The following is a 23,536-nucleotide window of genomic DNA, read 5'->3' on the forward strand; positions in this document are numbered from 1 at the left end:
CTTTGGATTAGAGATAGGTGGTAAAAGTTTTTTACTTGGTTATACTATAAATTAAAGATATCAAGAATTTATATTCTTCGTTTCATCCGTTATCCAAGTGTAACCAACAAAGTTTGTGCATGAAGTCACTTCACGGCTGGACTACTTTTTCTATGGCAATTAAATACTGAGGTTAATTAAATACTAAAAATACTAAGCCAATTGATGTGAAGTCATTAGCCTCTATATACAAGTAGTCCAGTCATGAAGTGACTTCATGCACAAACTTTGTTTGCTTACACTTGGATAAAGGATGAAACTAAGAATATAATTTCTTGGCATGTTTAATTTATAGAAAAGGAGGAGTATACTATGTTGTTATTAGGCAAACTGTGTACTGAATTGGCAGTCAGCAGGAATAGATTGTTTATTATTCCATAGAAGGAAAAGAGTAGTGAGAGAACAGAGTCTTGTGGGACCCTAGCATTAGTTACAGAGATAGAAGATAATAAGCCATCCACCATCACTAGATGTGAGCATCCAGCCAGAAAGCTGACTACCCATTTTCAGAAGTCAGGGGGAAGACCAAATGATTGATGTTTTCCTAATAGGCTTTTGTGCCAAACGAAAGCTTTGGAGATAACAAGAGCAACTACTCAAGATTCACCAAATCTTTCCAAGGTGTTAGTCCTGAGATAGGTAACATAGGTTAGTAGATCCCCTGTTCATCAACAGTGATGGAATCCATACTGTTAGTCATTTATTCGATATGTCTTCAAAGTAGTGTAGGAGTTGGCCATTGATGGTTCTTTCTATTACTTTAGAAAGAATTGAGGTGCAAAAAATTGGACAGTAGTTTGAAGGTAAGGATTTGTCACCCTTCTTAGGAATCTGTTGTATATGAGTTAGTTTCCAGACTGCAGAATAGATACCAATAGAGTAAGAAAGTGTAAATAGGCATCATAAAGTGGGAGTTAGCTTTCAAGCATATTTATACCTTTAGAACAATTGGAGGAATGCCATCAGGACACACAGATTTTTTGGTATCCAGTTTATTATTATTATTATCATCATCATCATCATCATCCAGGCCTCCATGTAGTCAAAAGACTCATTGTGGGAGGTCGTTTTTAAGAAATACAAAGTCTCTCATACCACTTCCTGAACCTATTAACCATCCCCACTCCTACAACTCTCTCAGGCAATGCATCCAGGGTTCAACCACCCTCCATGCAAAGAAACCACTCCTCACCCCTCTTGCACACAGCTTCCTTTTGTAACTTCCAGGGATGGCCCCTTGTCATCGCTCCTTCCTGCTGTTCCCGCAAGTGAAAGAACTCTACAATGTGTACCCTGTAACTGCCTCTCAACAGTTTAAAAGTCTCAATCATATCACCTCCCCTTCTTCTATCCACCAAACTCTGCAGTCCACATTCCCTCAGTCGATCCTCATAACTCGTTTTGTACAGTCCTGAAACCATCTTTGTTATCCGCCTCTCTACCCTTTCCACAGTCAATTTATCCCCTCAAATCCTGGGGGCCAAGTCTGAGAACAATAGCCTAAGTGTGGTCTGATCAGGACCTTATGCAACGGAATGATAACTCTTTTATCTCTGCAGGTCAGCGTCCTTCTCAGTATTGCAGCCATTCTCTGAGTTCCCCTCACCACCTTTGCAATATGCTCCCTGAATTTCAATTTTCTATCAATCATCACCCCCAGATCTCTTGTCTCCCCTACCTCTTCCAGTACAGCTCCTCCCATCGATGGATCCCAAACCTAAAGACTTGACATTTTGCTGCATTGATGAACAGACTACCCCATTTATTTGCCCATCTGTCTAGTTTATTCAAATCCTCTTGCAGGGCTGCCACATCTGCTCTATTACTGATAACCTTTTCCAACTTCACATCATCCGCAAACAACTGAATGTCCCCGTGCAATCCATTGACAATATCATTGATATAAAGATTGAACGATACAGGTCCCAGTACTGAGCCCTACTTGTAACCTTCTGCTTCCTTGATATTGCCCCATCATACACAACTCTCTGATACCTATCAGTCAGCCAATCCTGAATCCATTTGACTAATACGACATTTAAACCCATGTGCTGCAACTTAAATATCAGCTTATCATGTGGCACCCTGTCAAACGTCTTTACAAAATCCAAAAAAAATGGGCAGTATATGCCTTTCCCTCATCAACTGCTCTTGTCACTTTATTATAAAAGACAATCATATTACTAAAGCAAGAGCACCCCTTAACAAATCCATGTTGATTCTCACAGATAACATTACCCTCATCTACCCAACGCTGTATATAGTTCCTCACTAATTTCTCCAAGATCTTAACAACTACTGCTGTTAAGGTGCAGTGGCACTATCTTACCTTCCTTCCATTCCCTGGGTACCTTTCCTTCAGCCATACTTTTATTGAAAAGCCAGGTTAACGGAGCTGTCGGTTCTTTAGCACATTCTCTCAAAACCCGTGGTAAAATACCATCCAGTCCAACAGCTTTATTGGTATCCAGAGTACTCAGTATTTGGAACACACTCTCCTCTTGCACCTCTAAACCCTGATCCTGCCCTATCCCTCTAGTATTAAAACCTCCTCCAGGATGATATACTCCAATGAATTGCTCATTGAACAACTCCACTATGTCCTCTGAATCAGTCACTCTATTCCCGTTTTTATCCCGCAATGTCTTTCTTTCACAATCGTTTCTCTGCCTACTGGCCACATAGCTAAAAAATTCCCTAGTATTTTCTTTGGATCTTAGTGCCAATCTCTTCTCATATTCCAGTTTTGCCTTCCTCACCATTCTGGTCACTCTCCTGGCCTGCGTCTTATATTCTTCGTGTATTTGTCCTCCACCCCTCTCCTTGTATATCTTCCATAATCTCTTTTTCAGCTGCTGTTCCTGTTTGATATCATTTGTCATCCACTTTACACCAAATTGTATCCACTTCACCTGTGGAATACAGCTTACTATTGCTGCTAACAAATACTAATAACAAATACCAAGCACTAATGATATCCTGGCCTTCCAATTCTTCCCTCCATGGAGCTACCCCTAGTTGATACCTAAGACTACTATAATCACCCGCCTTATAATTCCACATATGTTCCCTTTTCTTTGATACACCTGCATGTCTGTTCATCTTCCAAGTCAGTCAAAACCATATGGTCACTCTCTCCAACTTGTGGGAGAGATGTCATCTCACTTATTTTCAGCTCTTCTGATGCTATAACCAAATCCAAAACTCTTGAACCTCTTGTTCCCTCCATCACATGCTGCCGAAGACATTTGTTCCTCAAGAATTCCAGAAATTCTATCCCCTTCTTACTACTTGCATTTCCTATTCCCAGCTTATACTGCTGTAGTTAAAATCTCCTATAACAACCATTCTTCTTGCACTTACCAAGCTCAACTGCCTAAACATCTCCTGGTCTCCACCCTCTGTGCTCCATGGTTTATAGCAACACCCCAATAAATATCCTGTCTTGACCATTTCTACCTCACACCAACTGCCTTCCAAAGCCTCTACTCTAAGAGGACATAAGTCATCACTTATCATAAGCAGTACTCCACCACCACGTTTTCCTTTCCTATCCTGCTGAAATATGCTGTACCCTGCCACTTCAATTCTGGCATCATCCTCCGTCAACCACGTCTCAGAGATCCCAATAATCTTTGGCCAGATTGATGCCATCAGTGCCACCAATTGATTTCCTTTATTTCAGATACTCTTGACATTAGTATAGAGCATAAAAATGTCATGGCTTCCATATCTATCATTGTCTCCTCTCGACCCCCCCTGGGCTCAATGTTTCTTGACATTGTCACCCAAGCACCCATTCCCACAAAAGGCCATTCCTGCTACCATCCACCCTGGGAATTCTAGTTTCCCTGCATTGACACACTAAATCATTCAGAAAACAACAATCTTTCCAGATGCCTTCGTCCTTCCTCATTCAAATGCAAGCAGTCTTAGCATACAGTTCCCTTCTGTCTTCAAACGCCCTCCAAGCATCCACGTATTCCAATTCTCACACATTCTGGCTGTTATGTGATTCAGTATTGCTGCTCTTCTGCTCAACTCGTCACTATCATACCTGGGCAACACACACACAATCTTCCCTCTCTGCGTTTTCTTTTGCACAACTTCAAGCAAGAATCTCAGATCTCTCGCCACTCGATTTACACTGCCTCTCAAGTCATTCGTGCCTACCATCACAATCATCTCATCCATCCTTTCACCCTCTCTTAATTGTCATAGCTACATTCTCTATTGTTCCTCCAGACAAACACTCCTCATGCATCCTATCTTGCACATCACAGATCATTGAATTTGAGAAAAATTTTTCTGATCTTTTTTCTTGCGAAAGATCAAACGCAGCATTGAATATTGGGTGTTTGGAATATTTGGGGGACATTTACCATGATCAGCTATGCAAGATTTTAAGCTGTAGGAAGCCAGTACATGGGCTTTTTCTATAGGGGATGACACAGTAGTATCATTCCTCCATAGAAATCTCCCAATAGTATCCCACCACTATTACAACCGTCTGCATGTAATAATGGTGGGAGTAATGTTAGACAGAAGTTAGGGCCAATAGCTCGAGCTAGAGTCCAGAAGGCATGGCTTTCATTTGGGCAAGATGAGCTTCTTGCTTTTAGCTTTTTCAAAATCAGTTTTCACTGTGGTGATAATTTTCTTGCAGCTATTCCAGGCTTTAGTATAGGAAGATGGAGTTTTGGATGTAAGCCAGTTGGGGTATGCCTGAGTCTTCTTTTGTACAGCATTGGCACATCTGTTGGAGAACAAAGGTATAGATAGAGGACGGGAATGTAGTATGGAGCGTGAATAAATTTTTCCATTTGGCCACATTTCCCAGATACTTTCAACATTTTCCTAACACATCTAAACATCTAAGGTGAACCTTAGAAAAGGAAAACAACAATGGTCTCCCCATTCCTAGACACTGATTACACTCCAGCCTGATGAATCCCTAGCATTCTCTGCCTATAGAAATCCCACACATACTGGTAGATATGTTCACCGCAGTCACCTCCCCCCCCCCCCAGGTCAATGGGATTATAAAAATCATATATAACAGGACAAAACTGATGAGTTCTGATAGCAGTGCCCTAACTACTGAACTTTACCACATTCTCAACATGTTCTTGGCCAATGGCTCTAACCCTCACAAAATCCAAAAAATATTAAAACACCATAATTGCAACGCTCCCTACAGAACAGAGATTGCACAAAATCTATCACCATTCTATATATCTGGAGCACATCTGAAACATTAACAAAAATATAATTTACAGACCACATAAAAAAGTGGCATCCCTTATCTCCTTTACCAAAGACTAGCTACATTCCCTAGACCTGCCAGGTGTTTACCAGGTTCCTTGTAGTTGCAAGCTGTCTTACTATGACCAAACAGGCAGGACAGCAAATATCAAAATTTCTGAACACATGGACTACATTCAGTTCCACCATTATGGCCACTCATACTTTGGGCACCCACCCCAGGATACTCTGGAAGAAGATCATTCTACTCCACTGCAGCAGATACATATATGAGATTCTATTCCTGGAATCTGCCTCAGCCTTGAGAAACTTTCCAAATCTCAACAAATTTGGGTACATGAAACTATTCCAAATTTGCGAAGCACTCATCATTCAGATCTTCAGCCTAAAAGTCAAGACCAACCATTTTAGTCCACTAGGGGGCACCATTTAGGACTCTAGGTTCATCTTTAGTTGCCTTTCTTTATCTCATTTACCTAGTGTTAGTGCCTGCATGCACATATCATTGTTCTGTGATCCCCGATGATGTCAATTTTACTTTGCAAAAATATCAGAAGTATTAATGTTATTATAATTCATATTCAGTATGCATTGTAATTTCTTGAAAAACGATAGTTTGGAACTCTCATATCCTTAACTTAAAAACTGGTTTGAACACTGTCTTGTATACTGCTAGTTTTGTGTTTTGGGTATTTTCTCTCCTATTCCATGTAAATTGATTCATTTGGCTCCCCAACCATACCGGCTTTGCCTATTCTGTTGTGCATTTGCATATTTAATTTGCCATCTTCACTAAAAACTGTGCTAAATAGCTGAAATATTTTACTCGATCTATAGGTTGTTCATTGAGAATCTTTGAAAATCCTTGAAAATTTCCTTGAAAATCTACTCCATATATAACTCTCCAAAAAACAATTACCAGAAACAGACTTAAATGAAGTTCTAGACACATCCCTTCACCCAATAATAAATGACTAGAGATTCAGTGTATTATCCTGTTTTAGTGAACTCCACCATCTTTTTCACTTTTTATCCAAACTATCATCCATCCATCTTTATTTATTCATCCTTTTCTTGTGTTTTTATTTTCCATGTATTTTTAATCTTTAAACCTTTTATATTTTCATTCATTCACAGTGTATCGTGTTGTGTTGTCATTTTTAAATTCATATCGAACTTATTCTTCTAAATAGTCATTCAATTTCCTTCTTGAGTTTTTAGGATATTTTATCTTATTCACTTACCATCTCAGTTAACTTACATATTAGCGCGCACACACACACGCACACACACACACACACACACACACACATATATATATACAGGGTGTCCGAAAATTCACGCAAGATTTAAATTTAGCACGATTTGCACAGTAAAGTGTTGCCAACAAGAAAAAAAGGCAGCGTGACAGCTGACAGTTCAGGGTTATTAAAATGGAGCGCTACACGAAAGAGAGTTCGTTGAATGGATTATGGAATAACAACAAGTGGATGCTTATTTTTCGAACAAAATCATCCTCAGCAATGAGGCTCATTTTCATCTTATGGCTTTGTTAATCGACAAAATTGTTGCATTTGGGATCCAGAAAATCCACAAGTGATTGTTGAGAAACAAAATGCATCCACAACGTGTCACTGTTTGATTGCGATTTTGGGCTGGAGGCATCATTGGTCCATTCTTCTTCGAAAATGCGGCTGGTAAGGCAATAACAGTTAATGGTGCTTGCTATCGCGACATGACAATCCAGTTTTTTGTGCCTAAATTGCAAGATATGGATGTGGACGACATGTGGTTTCAACAAGACGGTGCCACATGCTATACAGCCCGAGAAACAATTCAATTACTGAGTCATTTCCTGGTCGTGGAATTTCCTGTTTTGGTGATCAGAATTGGTCGCCCAGATCATGTGACTTAACGCTGTCGGACTTTTTTTCTTTGGGGTTTTTTGAAGTCTAAGCTTTATGCCAACAAGCCTACGACCACCCACGCCTTGAAGGAGGAAATTGAGCGCCGTATTAATGAAATTCAGCCACATTTATGTAAAACAATCATGGAAAATTTCAACAAAAGAGTGCATATGTGCCGTGGAGGCCATTTACCCGATATGCTATTTCATGCATAACCCTATACTGTATACTTTATGAATCAATAAGAAATTACAATTTTTAATTAAAAACCTGTGTTTTCTATCAAAATTACTTCTTGCGTGAATTTTGGGACACCCTGTATATATATGTTAAAGATACCAAGCTATTTTAAACCTGGTTTTACTCCATTTCCCAAGTAAGCAAACAGACAAACAAGTCAAGTTTACGCCTGCAAGTGTTGCAAGTCTAGCTGATCCTGCACGTAGTGCAAGACCAAGGCAATTCATGGTAAAAATAGAATTAGCTCTGATCATTAATCTTAATATTTACCCTTAATGCAAAGCACATCTCCTGGACGAGGTGTATGATGCTTTGTATTAAAGGCAAGGGGCCACTACCCAGACCGGTTTCGACCTTTATTGAGGTCTCATCAGTGGGAGCCAGGCTAGAAATACCAAGATTTTAGTAATACAGAGCTTATAAGTATTTTACCAGAACAAGTTACCATAAGGTGTTTTAACCTTATTAAATAAAAATCTCAGGAGGAGATATAAATGTAGAAAGTATTTTACCTTGGGTATAATAAATGTTAAAGATACTAAGCTATTTTAAACCTGGTTTTACTCCATTTCCCAAGTAAGCAAACAGACAAACAAGTCAAGTTTGTGCCTGCAGGTGTTGCAAGTCTAGCTGATCCTGCAAATAGCTTAGTATCTTTAACATTTATTATACCCAAGGTAAAATACTTTCTACATTTATATCTCCTCCTGAGATTTTTATTTAATAAGGTTAAAACACCTTATGGTAACTTGTTCTGGTAAAATACTTATAAGCTCTGTATTACTGAAATCTTAGTATTTCTAGCCCGGCTCCCACTGATGAGACCTCAATAAAGGTCGAAACCGGTCTGGGTAGTGGCCCCTTGCCTTTATTACAAAGCATCATACATCCCTCCAGGAGATGTGCTTTGCATTAAGGGTAAATATTAAGATTAGTGATCAGAGCTTATTCTATTTTTACCATGAGTTGCCCTGATCCTGCACTACGTGCAGGATCAGCTAGACTTGCAACACTTGCAGGCGCAAACTTGACTTGTTTGTCTGTTTGCTTACTTGGGAGATGGAGTAAAACCAGGTTTAAAATAGCTTGGTATCTTTAACATTTATTATACCCAAGGTGAAATACTTTGCCGAATGCTGAAATGCTACGTGTGGTCTATTCTGCTCTATGGAGTTGAAACATGGACACTGAAGGCGACAACCATCAAGAAAATCGAAGCCTTTGAGATGTGGCAAACAGACAAACAAGTCAAGTTTACGCCTGCAAGTGTTGCAAGTCTAGCTGATCCTGCACGTAGTGCAAGACCAAGGCAATTCATGGTAAAAATAGAATTAGCTCTGATCATTAATCTTAATATTTACCCTTAATGCAAAGCACATCTCCTGGACGAGGTGTATGATGCTTTGTATTAAAGGCAAGGGGCCACTACCCAGACCGGTTTCGACCTTTATTGAGGTCTCATCAGTGGGAGCCAGGCTAGAAATACCAAGATTTTAGTAATACAGAGCTTATAAGTATTTTACCAGAACAAGTTACCATAAGGTGTTTTAACCTTATTAAATAAAAATCTCAGGAGGAGATATAAATGTAGAAAGTATTTTACCTTGGGTATAATAAATGTTAAAGATACTAAGCTATTTTAAACCTGGTTTTACTCCATTTCCCAAGTAAGCAAACAGACAAACAAGTCAAGTTTGTGCCTGCAGGTGTTGCAAGTCTAGCTGATCCTGCAAATAGCTTAGTATCTTTAACATTTATTATACCCAAGGTAAAATACTTTCTACATTTATATCTCCTCCTGAGATTTTTATTTAATAAGGTTAAAACACCTTATGGTAACTTGTTCTGGTAAAATACTTATAAGCTCTGTATTACTGAAATCTTAGTATTTCTAGCCCGGCTCCCACTGATGAGACCTCAATAAAGGTCGAAACCGGTCTGGGTAGTGGCCCCTTGCCTTTATTACAAAGCATCATACATCCCTCCAGGAGATGTGCTTTGCATTAAGGGTAAATATTAAGATTAGTGATCAGAGCTTATTCTATTTTTACCATGAGTTGCCCTGATCCTGCACTACGTGCAGGATCAGCTAGACTTGCAACACTTGCAGGCGCAAACTTGACTTGTTTGTCTGTTTGCTTACTTGGGAGATGGAGTAAAACCAGGTTTAAAATAGCTTGGTATCTTTAACATTTATTATACCCAAGGTGAAATACTTTGCCGAATGCTGAAATGCTACGTGTGGTCTATTCTGCTCTATGGAGTTGAAACATGGACACTGAAGGCGACAACCATCAAGAAAATCGAAGCCTTTGAGATGTGGCTATACAGAAGAATGCTAAAGATATCATGGACAGAAAAAATTACCAATGAAGATGTCTTAAAATCCATTGGCAAAGCTAAACATCTTGTACAAATAATCAAGAAACGAAAAACATCACATCTTGGCCACATCATGAGAAACAGCAAATACCAACTTCTACAAACTATTTTGATAGGAAGAATTGGTGGCAAAGGAACTAGAGGAAGAAAAAGAATATCATGGTTTGAAAACATCAAGACATGGGCAGGAAAGAGCAGTGCACAACTTCTCAGATTAGCACAAGAGCACAGTTTGTTCGCCAAGATGGTCGCTGACCTTCGATAGAAGATAGCACAATAAGAAGAAGAAGAAATACTTTCTACATATATATATATTATAACTTCTATTAACTCGGCTTTTAGACATTTAAAGAAATAATTATACTGACTAGGAATACCGAGAAGGTATGATAAAAACTTTAATAAAACCCGACTAGTTTCATCAGAATGCCGACTTCTTTAGGTGTGTAAAGAATTACAAAAAACTGGAAAAAATAACAAGTTAAAAAACATAGATTACTCATATAAACAAATTGGGAATAGCAACAGTCAAATTTGAACTGGTGTCCGCATGGCAGGTCTAGCGTGAGGCATAAGTGAGTGGCCACTGAATCGCTGCGCTGTGAGAGTCAGGTAAGCTGTAGCTTAAATTATTGTTCATATGAGTCCAACTAAAACCCGACTAGTTTCATCAGAATGCCGACTTCTTTAGGTGTGTAAAGAATTACAAAAAACGGGAAAATATAACAAGTTAAAAAACATAGATTTCTCATATAAACAAATTGGGAATAGCAACGGTCAAATTTGAACTGGTGTCCGCATGGCAGGTCTAGCATGAGGCATAAGTGAGTGGCCACTGAATCGCTACGCTGTGAGAGTCAGGTAAGCTGTAGCTTAAATTATTGTTCATGTGAGTCCAACTAAAACCCGTCTAGTTTCATCAGAATGCCGACTTCTTTAGGTGTGTAAAGAATTACAAAAAACTGAAAAAAATAACAAGTTAAAAAACAGATTTCTCATATAAACAAATTGGGAATAGCAACGGTCAAATTTGAACTGGTGTCCGCATGACAAGTCTAGCGTGAGGCATAAGTGAGTGGCCACTGAATCGCTGCGCTGTGAGAGTCAGGTAAGCTGTAGCTTAAATTATTGTTCATGTGAGTCCACAACTATTTCTTTTGATTCTAAGATATGTCTCTCTAGTTCGTCACCGCATTTATAGATAGTGGTCATAAGATTCCTCTCTATCTGGTGTTGGCGCTCTTCTAGATTAGAGTTAGCAGCGAAACATGACTGAAGCAGGCACTTGTATGAGTTCTCTTGTAAGAGATGTCACGTTGATGTTCCTCAAGACATAGTGAGACAGATTTATCGGTTTGTCTGTAATATGGTTTACTGCAGCTGCAGATGATTTTGTAAACTTCTGGAAACTGAAGTTGGTTGTGTTTTTGTTTGGGTTGACTCAGGAAAGAACAAAGTTTTGGTAGGGTGGTGAAGTAAGTTTTAATGTTAAATTTCTTCATAATTTCGCCAGTTTTGGTGATAGAGAGCTTACAAATGGCAATTGAATGTGTGTAATAGGATTGGAGTTATCTTCTTGCCACGGTTGGAGATGTGGATATAGATGTTTAGTCAGTGGTGAGCTATGGAAATTTTAACAAAGGGCTTGCATCGTCGGGCAAAAAAAAAAAAAAAAAGCAATATTTCACACAAAAACTTTTATTAATACAGCTTGTGTACAAATTCTAATCAAGAAGTATGGGAGGATAATTAACCTCTAAAGGCTATCATTTTGAAACAAATATTTCATGATCTAAACATGAAATATTTGCACATAATCAACTGTGTTAATTTATCTTACATAAGAAAAACCTTTTTTAACTATCAAAATATAGTAAGAATGAAATCTTTTATAAAACATTTGATTGGCTAACGGTTTTACCATATGATTGACTACCAGAAAGGAGAAGGGTAAAGATAGCGCATGCGCTTATTTTATTTTTAAACTTGGGTGCATTCATTATAGAGGAGTTGAAACAATAATTCCAAATTATTGTTTCAACTTTTGTTAGTTTACTGTATGAGTTTGTCACTTAATATGTTTAAAAAAAAATTTTTATTTGAAAAAATAAAAAAGTAAATAAGAAGAACAAGGGGCTCGCAAATTTAAGAAAAATGTAACAAAGGGCTCACGCGAGCCCCTTATAGCTCACCACTACGTTTAGTGATGCTTCGAGATGAATAGCTGTTGTTCAAGAATGTGCTTTTGAGGTGGTCAAGTTCTATTTGAAGAACTTCTTCTTTTAAATAAGAGATCTCGGCTGATGGGCCAGAGTCGAAATAATACCAAGTTTCTGCAGAGGGAAGTGATGAGAGGAGGCATGTAAGTATCTATCTGTGTGAGTAGTTTTACAAAAAATCGAAAATTTCAATCAAAAAATCAGGCAACCTAGTGATCTTTAAATCCAAAAAGGCGAGTACGCTATTCATCTCGAGTTCTGATGTGAATTTGATGTTCTGGTGGCGATTATTCAAATGATCTAGGAAGGTTTGTAACTCCTCTAGACTATATTCCCAGATGAGGAAGATATCATCCATGTATCGCAGGCACAGTTTGGGTTTTAATGTTGCGCTTGAAATAGCTCTTTCTTCAAAGTCTTCTAGAAATATATTGGCTAACACTGGAGATAACAGGCTGCCCATAGCTAGGCCACTGATTTGTCTATATATTTTTCCTGCAAATGAGAAATGGCCCGAGTTTATGCAATGCATTAATAGGGCAAAGCTGGTAAGTACTTTTGTGTTGTCCATCCAACTCTTTTGTAATTTTCCTCTTCTTCTCATTCCCTCAATCTTTCCCAACATAACTGCCTTTTCCAGTGATTCTTTAAATAATCTTTAACCTTCAGAGTCCATTAACTAGCAGCGTGGTGGCATCAGCCATTCAGTGAGTGCTATCTCCAATTGGCTCTCTGTGGCGACCTGTGCAGACTTTCCAACACGAGGACATTCCAGCAACAGACAGCAAAACTTCACATGGCAGTGGACTCAGGGAAGGAACTGGACTGGAAGAACCTTAGGACCTCTCCTTTGAGATGCGAGAGCTTACATATGCCCTGGATTTTGCATCATACGTATATCATGACACTCAACAATACCATATATGGAATTGTGCTAACATGGGGATGTGATGATGTCACACTTCATCCGTCACACATTTGGTTTAACACAGTTTCTTAATGAAATTATTACATACAAAAGATTTTTGCTAAGTTTACAGGCAGTGACTATTCTATATATATATTTATATATATTTATTTATTTATCTTTAGACAAAACTTGTAAAATGAACATGAAACATCGTTATTCGTATAAAATTTTACACTTGCACCTTTTGTTTAGGTATTTTTCCTTATCTTTCCTGGCCTGTCTCTGTAAATCCACGTCCAGAGTAATACTCACTTGTCTAACCCTTTCTTTGTTTCTCTGAAGTTTCATTTTTCTTCTTTCCTCTGCTATTTGAATAGCTTCTTCTGAAGTTGTTGCTTTACTTAGTCTTCTTTGCTGCTTCTATGACTATACATTCTTGTTTCTTTCCACAGTTCTTCTAATTCTCTTCCTGTCTTCTCCAAACTTTTTAATTTATTTCCGACTTCTACTTGCTTCATTTATATGATTTAAATCAAATCTGATACTATCCTTTTGTTTTTTTTTTCTTAGCTCTTAATTTCAATTTAACTTCAGCTATTAGTAATTCATTATCTGCCCCACAGATAATGAAAAACACCAGGTAATGTTTTTGCTGCTTGGATAGTACTTCTCCATCTTCTACTGGCAACAGTATAATCTATCTGATTTCTGTATGCACCATTAGGTGAAGTCCATTCTTCTGTACAGTCTTCTTTTATGTTGTTGAAAGCAAATGTGTGCAATAAAACAACTATTCTCAACACAAAATTCCAACTTTCGTTCTCCTGATTCATTCCTTCAGTCCTAAACCAATTTTTCCAGTAATTCTTCAATCCTTTTTTTCTCCCACTTTTGCATTCCATTCACTTAATATCAAGAGAAAATTTGTTTTATCAATACTATATACTACTCGTTACAAGCTGCTGTAAAATTTTTGACCTCATCTTCACTTGAATCTGTAGTGGATGCATACTTTTTCTCTTTGTCTTCTTCTGAGATTAACTCTATCAAAAGTTGAACTTCCAGAAGGCTTTGATCCAGCTTCATCATTCTTGTTAACTTCATTGGAAGTTCATCTCTGCTTTATTCTGATTAGAATTATTCTATCAGACACTGGATTGTAACCCAAAATGTATTTTCTGTATTCTCTTCTAACTATGAATACCACTCCGTTTCTTCAAAGGTCTCCACGTCCAGAGTAATACATCATCGGTATCAGAGTGACCCATTCTTGTCCATCTCAGTTCACTGATTCCAAAAATCCTAACTCGAGTTCTTCTATACTAAGATAATAAGCCGAAAGGCTATTTTACCAGCGAATTTGTTAATTGAAAGGGAAATGGTAAATCCCATTTTATTTTATAGCTGTGTCCGAAACTCGGATCGAAATCCATAGCGTTTCATGCTGAAAAAACTATCGGTGGGCCCAAGTGTAAATGATCACTTGGGTAGTACAACACCAGGGCAACTCCATGCAAAGGTGGAGCAAGCTCTGTCACTAACTTTAATATTCTCTCATAATGTAAAACCCACCTCCTAAGAGATGTGTGTGTGTGTGTAGATATATATATATATATATATATATATTGTTTTACATTATGAGAAGAGGTCACTACCCAGACCGGTTTCAACCTTTTTTGAGGTCTCATCAGTGAGTAGGTAGACCTGGAATATCAAGGTTTTTAAGTGAACACGCACTTACATACCCCTACTATCGAATTGCCGAAGTGCTATACTCCTATATTGTTAATTATTGTTAATTACTAAGATAATAAGCTGAAAGGCTATTTTACCAGCGAATTTGTTAATTGAAAGGGGGATGGCAAATCCCGTTTTATTTTATAGCCGGGTCCGAAACTCGGATCGAAATCCATAGAGTTTTATGCCGAAAAAACATTCGGCAGAGTTTGTGATGGAGCTTGCTCCACCTTTGCATGGAGTTGCCCTGGGGTTGTACTACACAAGTGATCATTTACACTTGGGCCCGCTGATAGTTTTTTCGGCATGAAACTCTATGGATTTCAATCAGAGTTTCGGACCTGGCTATAAAATAAAATGGGATTTACCATCTCCCTTTCAATCGAGTTCTTCTTGTTTCTTTCTTTACCAGTTCAAGTTTTCCTTGATACATGCTTACATTCCATGTTCCTAATTTTATGTAAATCAGTAAAGCAAAGGTGTCTTCTTCTGAGATTAATGCTATCAGAAGTTGAACTTCCAGAAGGCTTTGATCCAGCTTCATCATTCTTGTTAACTTCATTGGAAATTCATCTCTGCTCTTCCCCAGTAGCCATTTCAATGCCATCTAACCTGGGTGTCCACAATAACTTTAGCCTCTTTTCATAAGATTTTCTGGGCAAAATATATACAGAAGTCGTTTGCCATTGCTTTTCTTCTGTATTTGTTTAGCCTACTAGGTAAGGCAAATACCTCGGAAAAAAAGTAAAATAGGAAAGATTGGGGGAGGAAGGAGTAAGAAGGAAAGGAAGAAAGATATACAGATAATATAACAGATGTATATTACACAACGTAAGTCATGGGCCAGCATCAGGTACTTTGGGTTCACCCTCAGGGCCTTTAGAACTCACCTTAGTGAGTTCGTACTCACTAAAGTGAGAGCCCTTGAGGATTTAATTCATATACAATTGTTTATTACTACTAGGTGTATTGTCTCTACATGTTTTGCTCTCTATATAGCTAATAGCATCATTGGGAGGTTCTTAACATAAATAAAAAAATTACAAAAAAATAAGCGTTTTTCCAACAGTAGTTAATATCTGTAAGTTATTATTTGATGCCTCCAGGGAGTCCATAGACTCATCGAGGGAGGGCACCTGCTCTACAACTCTGTCTCCACCAACTCAATCCACCAACTGACCGCAACTACACCAACGGCATCTACCGCCGACCACCACTAGTATTTCCACAGACAATCACAAACATCCATGCCCACGGCGGGATTTGAACCCACAGCCTTTTGGCCAGAGTGCAGATACGCTAACCACTTAGAAAGTGTTTAATTTTTGTCTTTTTTTTTTATTATTTATGTTAAACAACCTCCTGATGATGCTGTTAGCCATATAGACAGTGAATTCTCTTCTGCTCTTACAATTGCATTCTCAGTACTCATAGTTTTTCCTCCTAACCCATCTGGTTAATACTCTTTATGCTCCTTACTGTCTGCTGCCCTTTGTCTGACATGTTTTGGGGGTATCAATTTAATGCAGCAAAATGTTAAGGTCTTGAGGTTTGGGACACATCGATGGGTTGCTGCAAACTTTATGGGAGGAATTAAACTGGAGGAAGTAGGAGAGACAAGAGATCTGGGTTTGATGATTGATAGAAACCTGAAATTTAGAAGACATATTGCAAAGGTAGTGAAGGTAACACAGAGGATTGCTGCAATAATGAGAAGGACACTGACCTGCAGAGATAAAATGGTTATTATTCCCTTGTATAAGACTCTGATAAGGAAACTGTGAGAAAGAGGGTGAGGAGTGGTTTCTTTGCAAGGAGGGTGGTTCAACCACCCTCCTTGCAATACATTGCCTGATGGGGTGGTGAGAACAAGAACGGTCAATGCATTTAAGGAGTGGTATGATAGACTTTGTCTTTCCTCGGATGGACCTCCCTCGATGAGTCAATAGATTTGCCTTTCTTAGAAAGGACCTCCCACGATGAGTCTTTTGATTCCATGGAGATTTGAATAATAGTAATAGTAATGTTTTATGTGTTATATGTAATGTTTTAATTATGTGATGCCTCCCCATGAAGACTTTAAACATATAGTTTATTTTATGTATTTTTTATTTATTTTTTTACATGAAATAGTAGATTAATTTATTAGATGTTAGATGTTTATTTAACTATGAAATTCTGAAGAAAAAAGAAAATATGAGAATGATATTAAGACTTAATAAATTCTTTGCATATTTTGCTAGAATATAATAAATTCCTCACTTAATTCATATTCTAATAATTTGATATACTGTTTAATCCAAAGTAGATTCCATTCTCTGTCAAAAGAGTACAATTTTGCATGTTTTTCAATTCATTTACCTCATAATATGTTTTGGTTTTAATTCAAATATATGTTGCATTCCCATTTACTTGTTAGCTTTAATTAAGTTAAAGGTTATATTATTGTTGTTTCAGTAATATTATTTTTACTGTTTCTGATTCATTTTGTTGTTATTGTTGTGCTCTTTACTTTCATCTTGCTGGTTTCATTCAACCTATTCATTCATATTTCAAATTTATACCAACTGTTTCATTGCAATAGTACTACTTCCTCCAACCCTTTTATTATTATTTATTTATCACTTCTATATTTCTGTTAGAGCTGTGTTTGACCCTACATAAAGATGACAACACAAGATGCACAAATTCATCATATTCAATGTTAGCCTAAGTTCAGCAGTGGATGAAACTGTTATCTTTTATTCAACGTATAACATGAATATATGTCTCCCAAAATCAATATTTAAGTTATTTGTGATGGTAACCACTTCCCAGGTATGTATAGTTATTGAATAACAGTTTTTTTTTTTTTTTTTTTTTTTTTTTTTTTTTTTTTTTTTAAGAGGAAGGGAATTTACTGTCATCTGTGTCTCTGATTAACTATTGATAAGTAAACAAATTGTTTTTATAGCAAAAGCCTATACCACAGACTGATGGAAAAATTAAATGTACGCTCATCCCTGGAGACGGAGTGGGACCTGAACTATGTTATGCAGTTAAAGAAGTCTTTCAAGCAATCAATATTCCTATTGAATTTGAAGAATTATTTGTTAGGTATGTATTTAAATTCAAAAATCAAGCTAACATATTTAAAAGGCTAACCATTAATCATCTTTGATAAACCACGAGAACATTTAAGCTGTATCGAAATGGCGTTTTGCTAATATTCATTCTAAATAGGATATAGCAAATTATATTGATATAAGGCAAGCTTTAAGAAAGGGATATTCAGTTTGCTAATGATGCAGAATTGGGGAGAGTAATAGTTGTAAAAAAGTGATGTGGATATCTTGCAGGAAGATTTAAATAAATTGCCATTGTAGGCAAAGGATAATGGTAATCAGTTTAATGTGGCACAATGCAAGGTTATACACTTTGTGTTGAAAGGGTTGTACGCTGATGGTACTGGATTGCAAGAAACTGGTGATGCTAGGGACTTGTGGGTAATGGTGAACAGAAAGTTGAAGTTTAGAGTGCATATTGCAAAAGTTGGTAAAATATCTCAAAGGATTATTTGGATGTTAAAAATACTAACAAATAAAGATAGGAAGATTATCATCCCTCTTTGATACTATGATTTGCTTGCATCTTGATTGCTGTGCTGCACAGATTTGGCCATCTGGATTTCTTGAGGATCAGGATGTGTTGGAGAGGGTTCAGAGACAAGTGATCAAGCTGGTGACAGCCTTTGGAATACTTCCTGTGAGGATAGAGTGAAGGTATGTGAGTTGCAAAGTTTAGTTGATAGGCAGAAAAGAGGCGATACAATAGAAACATATGTTATTAATGGGGTTCTATAAGATCGAAACAAAGGAAATTTTTCAATATGTGATGCACAGAGAAAGAATGGTGGTGAATGAGTGGAACAGGTTGCCAGAATTAGTGGAGTTCCCTGACAGTGAATGAGTTTAGGAAGAGGTATGATAGGTATTGTGCAGATAAAGATTAATGTGGGTTTTGGTTTTCTGCGATGAGGTCTTCTGACTCCTTGGAGATACCCATATAATAATATCAATTTGCAACCTTTTGAGCCCCATGTTGATTTTTTTTAACTTCAAAATATATGTTATCAAATTTATTAGAAAGAGGAAGAAAGAAACCAGAGGGAAAGAACCAGAGATAGTCCTGCTCATTATTGAGACTACCTTGTAGACAGCCATACTCCTTTCCAACATGTCCAGCTTAATACTGCTCTGGAAGTAGTAGCACTTTGCATATCTGTGGGATTTCCTATTATAGTATGTTCCATTTTTTTTTTTTTTTAACCCAGGCTGCTAGTTAAATGAGATTGAACTTGACAATCTTATATTGCAACTGCCTTAGCTCATATATCTTATGAGTGATTTTAGTGGACATAACACTCTTTGGGGTAGTGCCATCATGAATGGATATGTAGTCATATCATTGATCAAACGCTTTGCAATCATGACCTCTCCCTTCTTAATAATAGAGTTGATACTTTTTTCCATAAGTCTATCCACTCATATTCTGCAACGGATCTTACAGTCTGCTCCCCTCCCATCTTTCCACTGCTCATTTAGGATGTTGAAGAGAACATCTATGGAATTGATCCTTTTCCTGTTGTTTACATGTTTTCACAGGAGCCATGTTCTTCTACATTTTTTCTGATCTTGCAAAAATTTACTGCTGAAGCAGTCAGTCAAACACCTATTATTGAAACACAACACAGATTGTATTTTTCAGGCAGCAACAGCTGTAATTCCAAAAACATCATATCGATTTCAATTCTATCCAAAATAATGGTGGAATCTAGAGTGTCCAACTGCCAAAATAGATCTAGTCAGAGCATGGAGTATATTTCATAAATATCCCACCACATCAAATCTAATAGTCTTTAAATGTGCTCGGGCCAACATCAGAGTTAAAAACAATCTTGGATCCAGTTTACATCATTGATTAATCAGACAATTAGTGCAAAACTTAAGTTTTGCACTGGGGTGTTGCTTATTCTAAAGCTATTGTGCAGAGACACTTTGGGAGATAATTTTGCTAGAATCTCAGCAATAACTTTCTATCCTCCTGAGTTTTTAATATTGAAAGAGCAACAAGAGAGAGAGTGGCTAAACTTTTCTACCAGTGCACTCAAACCATGCAGTCAACCTTTTGTTAAGGAGGAACTAAAATGACCTTTCTACTCTCATTTTAAAAATTTTATGGAATTTACGACCGTGTTAAAAAAACTTTTTTTATTATCCCGACATTTCGATCTTCACATCAAGATCATCATCTGGAGCATACATAAATATACAGGACAAGTTGAGTTACATCATTAACTGTAAGCTAGAGAAACAATGATTTGATCACATGTTATTCTACTGGCGTGACCTCTGGTGAAAAAAAAAAATTTTACATCAAGCTAAATTCTATTTTACAATGACAGGAATAAACATTCTTTTGGATAGTTTTCTTTCAGAAACAATTGGTGTCCTATTTTTAGTATTACAATTCTTATTTTTGATTTACAATACTAGATTTTCTACAGTCTTGTTTATAATTATTCTTGGTGAGGAAGGTGGTGAGGAAGGTTGAATATATACCTTCCATATGTTTGGGATTTTTAGACCATCATTGTTGTTCAGATTGGGGGTAGTTGATAATAATCTCACAGGCTTCTTTGAATTTCCATTCATACCATGTTCTAGTATGATGTAGACAGCTGGTGGTTTCCCAGTCAATTCTGTGTATGGTATTCAGGGCATGATCAGAAAAGTCAGCTTCACCATAATTATTATATTTAATGTGTCGTTTATGTTCTTTTTGTCTGATAGGAATAGTGCGTCCTGTTTCTCCTATATATGGTATGTTGCAAGTACAATAAATCTGGTATACTCCAGGGTGAGCTAGTGGAGGGAGTGGGTCTTTGGATGAGTTGAGTAAGCTTTTTAATTTTGCAGGAGGTTTAAAGGTGGCTTTGAGGTTGTACTTTTGTAGTACTTTGTTTATCTTGTCTGATATTCCTTTAATGTAGGGAATGGTTATAGTTTTACTGTAGTCTGATTTCTCTTTGTTTTTTATTGTGATTTTGTAGAGAATTTTGTTAATAGTGTTTTGGCTGTATCCATTTTTTTGTAAGTTATTACTGATAATTTTAAATTCGTCTTTCAGTGCTCACTGGAACAGATCGTCTGAGCTCTGTTTTTTACGTGTTGATGACACCTAGTTTTTGTGTTGGGTGGTGGTAGGAGTTTATGTGTATATATATTGTCCCGTATGTGTCAGTTTTTGGTAAACCGACACATACAGGAGTTTTTTTTTTTTTTTTTAACACGGTTGTAAATTCCATAAAATTTTTAAAATTAATGCTGATCACCATGTAACCCTAAAAGAAAGCATCTTTCTACTCTGTCATGCCAATTCAATAGGTGGTCCTGATGGCGTCCTTTATGAGATGATAAAACATCTTCCATGGATCTCCTTCTCTCACCACACAACAGAATACTTAGAGAAGAGTTTCTAGATGCTTGGCATAAGTCAATTATCATTGCCATCTCAAAACCTGGATCCAACACAAGTAAATGGTTATCTGCCTGTTGCTCTGACCAACTGTCTTTGTAATATATTTTGGGAAAAATGGTAATTGGAAGGCTTCTCTGGTATTTAGAAAGCAACAAACCTCTTTTCAACACAAAATGTAGCTTCATAGACACCAATCAACATTCAACCATTTGGTGTTTAGAAACATGTATAAGAGATGCTTTTCTGAATGAGAACATTTAGTTTCAGTTGTCTTTGTCATGGAAAAAGCATATGACCAACCTGGAGATATGGCATAGTAGAAGACCTCTTTAATCTTGGTCTGAGAGAACATCTTCCTGTTTTATTAAAAACTTCTGTTCAGCTGAGTCTTTCAAGTCTGAGTGGGAAGCATGGTATTTTGGCTGTATTATTATTATCTGAGACCTCCAGGGAGTCGAGGACTCATTGAGGGAGGCTAAAAATCACCCAAACCAGCTATCACACCTTCCCTTAAATTCATTCACACTAGATGCACTACCCCTAGGCAAATTATTCCACTCACTCAGTGCTCTCTGGGAGAAAAACCTAGCTCTTACCCCTTTCTTGACTGTGAACAAACTTAACTTCCATGGATGCCACCCATGTTCTCTCCCTACCTTCCATATAATGAAAATTTTCATCAGTTGATATCCTACAATACCCATTCAAACGTTTATAGTCCTCTGTCATATCACTCCTCTTTTTCCTGTTAACCAGAGTCTGCAATCCACATACTCACAATCTGTCCTCATAATCTAAATCCCATAATCTGGATAATCTTTGTAACTCTTCTTTGCACCCTTTCCACAGCTTCTTTATCCCCTTGGAACCCAGGAGACCAGATCTGCACACAATAATCCAGGTATGGTGTTATCAAAGCCTTATGAAGAGACAAAATGACTTCCTCATATCATCAAGAAGAATGTGTTCCTCAAGGTTTTATCTTAAGTGTGACACACTTTGCTATCAGAGTTAATTCAATCACTGAACAGATGTTCACTGAAACCAAAATTCCTCCCACAGTAAGCAGTGCTCTTTATTTTGATGACTTCAAAATTTATTGTCACTCCTGCACTATAAGAGTAATTGAATGACAACTTCAACAAGCAATTAATTATGTCTTTTCATGGGCTCTTAATAATTAGTTCAGGTTTTCAGCAGAAAAACTGTATACTTCTGTCAAAAATGTATTCTTCAATCAGATCCTGATTTAAGAATGGAACAAAGTATTATTCCTCTAGCACCAGAGGCCAAGTTCTTGAGACTCATCTTTGACAGAAAGCTCATGTTCTTTAAGTGCATTCATCAACTTAGGAACAAATGCAAAAAGCACTGAATCTCCTTTGCATTTTATCCTCTACAGAATAGAGTAATGATTGATGTTCCTTGCACTGCCTTTATCGTGCACTTGTACTATCCAAGCTTGATATTGGTTCCAGGTTTATAGTTCTGCAAGAGAGAGAGAGCACACTCTGATGGTTTGGCCCTATCCATCACGATCAGGGTATATGAATAGCTACTGGTGCTTTTCGCACATTGCCTATTCAAAGTCTTTATGGTGAATCAAATGAATGGTGAGTAAATAAATTTAGAAAGAACAATGGACAAAATGAAGGAAGATGCAAAAGGAATATCATTACATGGGATGAGAATTAACAATCTGAGATTTGCAGATGACATTGTTATTATTGAAGAAGACAAAAGAGAACTGCAAAAAATATTGAAACTGTTAAATGAGGACGGGAAAAGATTTGGACTTGTTATGAACTTGGAATAAACAAAGACAATGGAGCTTTCCTGCCGATGGAACCAGCTTTGTCTTCTTTGGTATTGAACATCCAGCTTCTGTCCACTGTTTTGACTGCTGTTTGGATTCTGGTGGGTAATGGTGAATCCAAGTCTGATCCATAGTAATAAATCGATGCACAAAATCATTTTTATTCTTGTTAAAACTCTTCAAGCACTGTTCAGAGATTTTCATGCAAGTGCAGCCCATCTTGTGCAAAGCTTTTTCATATGCAATTCTTCATGCAAAATATATCCTATGCACATTCTTTTGAAATGCCTATAGTCTCAGCAATTTCATGCACTTTGACTCGCCAGTCATCCAGTACCATATCGTGCACTTGATCAATGATTTCTGGTTACATTTTTTGGACGTCCTTCATGTGGATCATCTTCAAGGTTGGTATGGCCACATTTAAACTTGACAGCCCATTTCTTAATTGTTCGAAAACGAAGGAGAAGAATGCCCATAAACTTTTATGAACTTCGAATGA

At 37.3% G+C, this 23,536-nt stretch overlaps 1 protein-coding gene across 2 annotated transcripts in view; it reads left to right on the plus strand.

Moving 5' to 3' along the window:
- Idh3b (isocitrate dehydrogenase [NAD] subunit beta, mitochondrial) overlaps window positions 1–23,536 on the plus strand; it is a 148,551-nt gene that overhangs the window by 44,977 nt on the left and 80,038 nt on the right. For both annotated transcript variants that reach the window (XM_090392734.1, XM_090392735.1), the window contains exon 3: window positions 17,653–17,795. In XM_090392734.1, coding sequence (XP_090248860.1) covers window positions 17,653–17,795 — 143 coding nt within the window. The remainder of the gene's footprint in view (window positions 1–17,652; window positions 17,796–23,536) is intronic.

The sequence above is a fragment of the Typopeltis vanoorti genome, chromosome 5 (genome assembly GCF_054136105.1).
Source record: "Typopeltis vanoorti isolate ZY-2024b chromosome 5, IOZ_Tvanoo_1.0, whole genome shotgun sequence".
NCBI lineage: Eukaryota > Metazoa > Arthropoda > Arachnida > Uropygi > Thelyphonidae > Typopeltis > Typopeltis vanoorti.